The sequence below is a fragment of the Dendrobates tinctorius genome, unplaced genomic scaffold (assembly GCF_039654945.1).
Source record: "Dendrobates tinctorius isolate UK_male_01 unplaced genomic scaffold, ASM3965494v1 ptg000273l, whole genome shotgun sequence".
Classification (NCBI taxonomy): domain Eukaryota; kingdom Metazoa; phylum Chordata; class Amphibia; order Anura; family Dendrobatidae; genus Dendrobates; species Dendrobates tinctorius.
This window is the reverse complement of record NW_027361940.1, coordinates 2,801,334-2,803,570: the sequence shown is the minus strand read 5'-3', so window position 1 is coordinate 2,803,570 and position 2,237 is coordinate 2,801,334. Positions and strand designations below refer to the sequence as shown.

Below are 2,237 nucleotides of genomic sequence, written 5' to 3'. Positions count from 1 at the left end.
TAAAGCAACATTTTTGTGTAAAAAAATTGCATTTTTCATTTTTGCACCCCAATATTATAAAATTGTGCTAATCAAAAATGGTCACTACACCCCAAAATGAATTTCATGAGGGGTGTAGATACCAAGCTGCTATCACTTATGGGGGGATTATGCTGTTTCCTAAAGCGACATTGCTTATGCAATCTACTCCAGACAAAACTTCTCTCCAAAAATCAAATGGCGGCTTTCTCTTCCGAGCCCGGCCACAGGCTAAAGCAGTAGTTTTCCTCCACCTATGACTTATGGCTGCACCTGGAAGATATTACATAATAATAACGTATGGGGTTTTATTTCTTCCTATTTCATCATTATGAAAATGAAAAATTAGAGCTAAAGCAATATTTTAGTGGAAAAAATAACATTTTTCATTTCTTTTTATTCTACTTTGAGTTAATTTCTGTAAAACACTGAAACTTTCTGACAACAGTTTTGAATACAATGATGGGCGTAGTTTTTAAACTATGGGGAGTTTTCCATTAAATAGACCCCACCATGTCATGTCATAGAATTTGCAAATTTTCTTGGAAAAATGTAAATTTTCTGCTAAACTTTTAACCTTTCTAAACATTCGAATAAAATAATAAAAATTTGCTGGATAAATGATTCGATGTAAAGTAGACATGTGGGAAAAGTTATTTGTTAACCATCATTTTGGTTGGTTTGACTATCTGCTATAAGGGTATCGATATCAGTTTAGATAGAAGAAGATGAGATCCTGTCCATGCCATGAGTATCAGTTACACCTCTGAAATATGTTAAAGACATCCATGCAAATACAAGGTCAATTCTTGACCGTACAATGTTGGGCTCAGACACTGGCGACACAAAACACGCGTTCAATCTTTTGACGGATCTTCTTAGTCCTCATCCCATAAATGATTGGGTTCAACATTGGTGGCACCAAAAGATAAATATTGGCAATACTGATGTGGATCTGTGGTGGAATGTTATGTCCAAAGCGGTGGGTGACAAAGGTGAATGTGGCTGTAGTGTAGAACACCAAGATGACCAGAATGTGTGATGTGCAAGTGCTGAGGGCTTTCAGACCAGCCTGCTTGGTGGGGAGGTTGAGGGCTGTTTGAAGGATCAAGGTATACGAAGTGATCGTCAGTAGTAGGTCGCAAGCACCTATCAATGAGGCTATGGTCAAGCTGTAGGACTTGGTCATGGATGAGTCTCCGCACGTCAGCTTAATAACAGCCATGAATTCACAGTATGTGTGAGGGATGATATTGGTTAGGCAGAAAATTGAGCTTTTTACAATGAATGGATGAGGTAAAAAAAATATCAAAGCCCGAATCACCACAGAAATCCCAACAGCGAGAATGGCTTTACTGCTCAAAATAGCTGAGTGCCTCAGAGGGTTACAAATAGCCACAAATCGGTCAAATGCCATAGCCAAGAAAAACCCGGACTCCATGGCGGTAAAGGAGTGGATGATGAACATCTGAGTCAAGCAAGCCTCAAAACCAATCTCATGTAGATTAAACCAGAAGATGCCCAACATTTTAGGAAGAGTGGAAGACGACAGAACAATATCAGTCATGGACAACATGGACAGAAAGAGGAACATGGGCTCATGAAGACTCTTCTCAGATCTGATGATTAGTAAAAGGATAATATTCCCAAAGAAGGCAATCAAGTACATACAAAAGAAGGGGATGGAAATCCAGCACTGGACGTCTTCCAAACCCGGGATCCCAAGTAAGATGAAGTCGTAAGGATGGGAGTCATTTATAGGAAGCATTGTGGACACGGGCAGGCATAGTCCTTAAAAAAACAAAGAATTGAGAGGTCACATATTAAAAATGTATCTCCAATGTATCAGCCTCTACTAATCATCTGAATTGCCCATGTGCTCATGAAAAGAAGAATGTCCATGGCTCCAGCCATTCTGAGACCCTCCCTACCAAAAACTTGCCCTAAAGGAGATAGTCCATACAAGGGAATATAACTTACTGGACACTTATTGTGCTGAGGAATCCACTTCATACAAACCAGACTAAGTCACCATAGTGTAGAAGTCATCACAACTGACACCAACTTTGATGTAAACCTGCAAACTCCAACAAAATGCTCAGAAGGATCCTGAAAAAAGGGGAGAACTTCCAGATGCTGGAGAGTTCAGCAAGTCTCCAGGGTGCTGCACAAACCTCCCGGAAAGATCTCTAAGTGTGTCGGGATGCTTGGTTATCTGA

At 40.0% G+C, this 2,237-nt stretch overlaps 1 protein-coding gene across 1 annotated transcript; it reads right to left on the bottom strand.

Moving 5' to 3' along the window:
* Positions 1–847: 847 nt before the first annotated feature.
* Positions 848–1,786, bottom strand: LOC141072473 (olfactory receptor 52E2-like). Its single transcript, XM_073559748.1, has one exon. The coding sequence runs from the start codon at positions 1,784–1,786 to the stop codon at positions 848–850; it is 939 nt and encodes a 312-aa protein (XP_073415849.1).
* Positions 1,787–2,237: the final 451 nt, after the last annotated feature.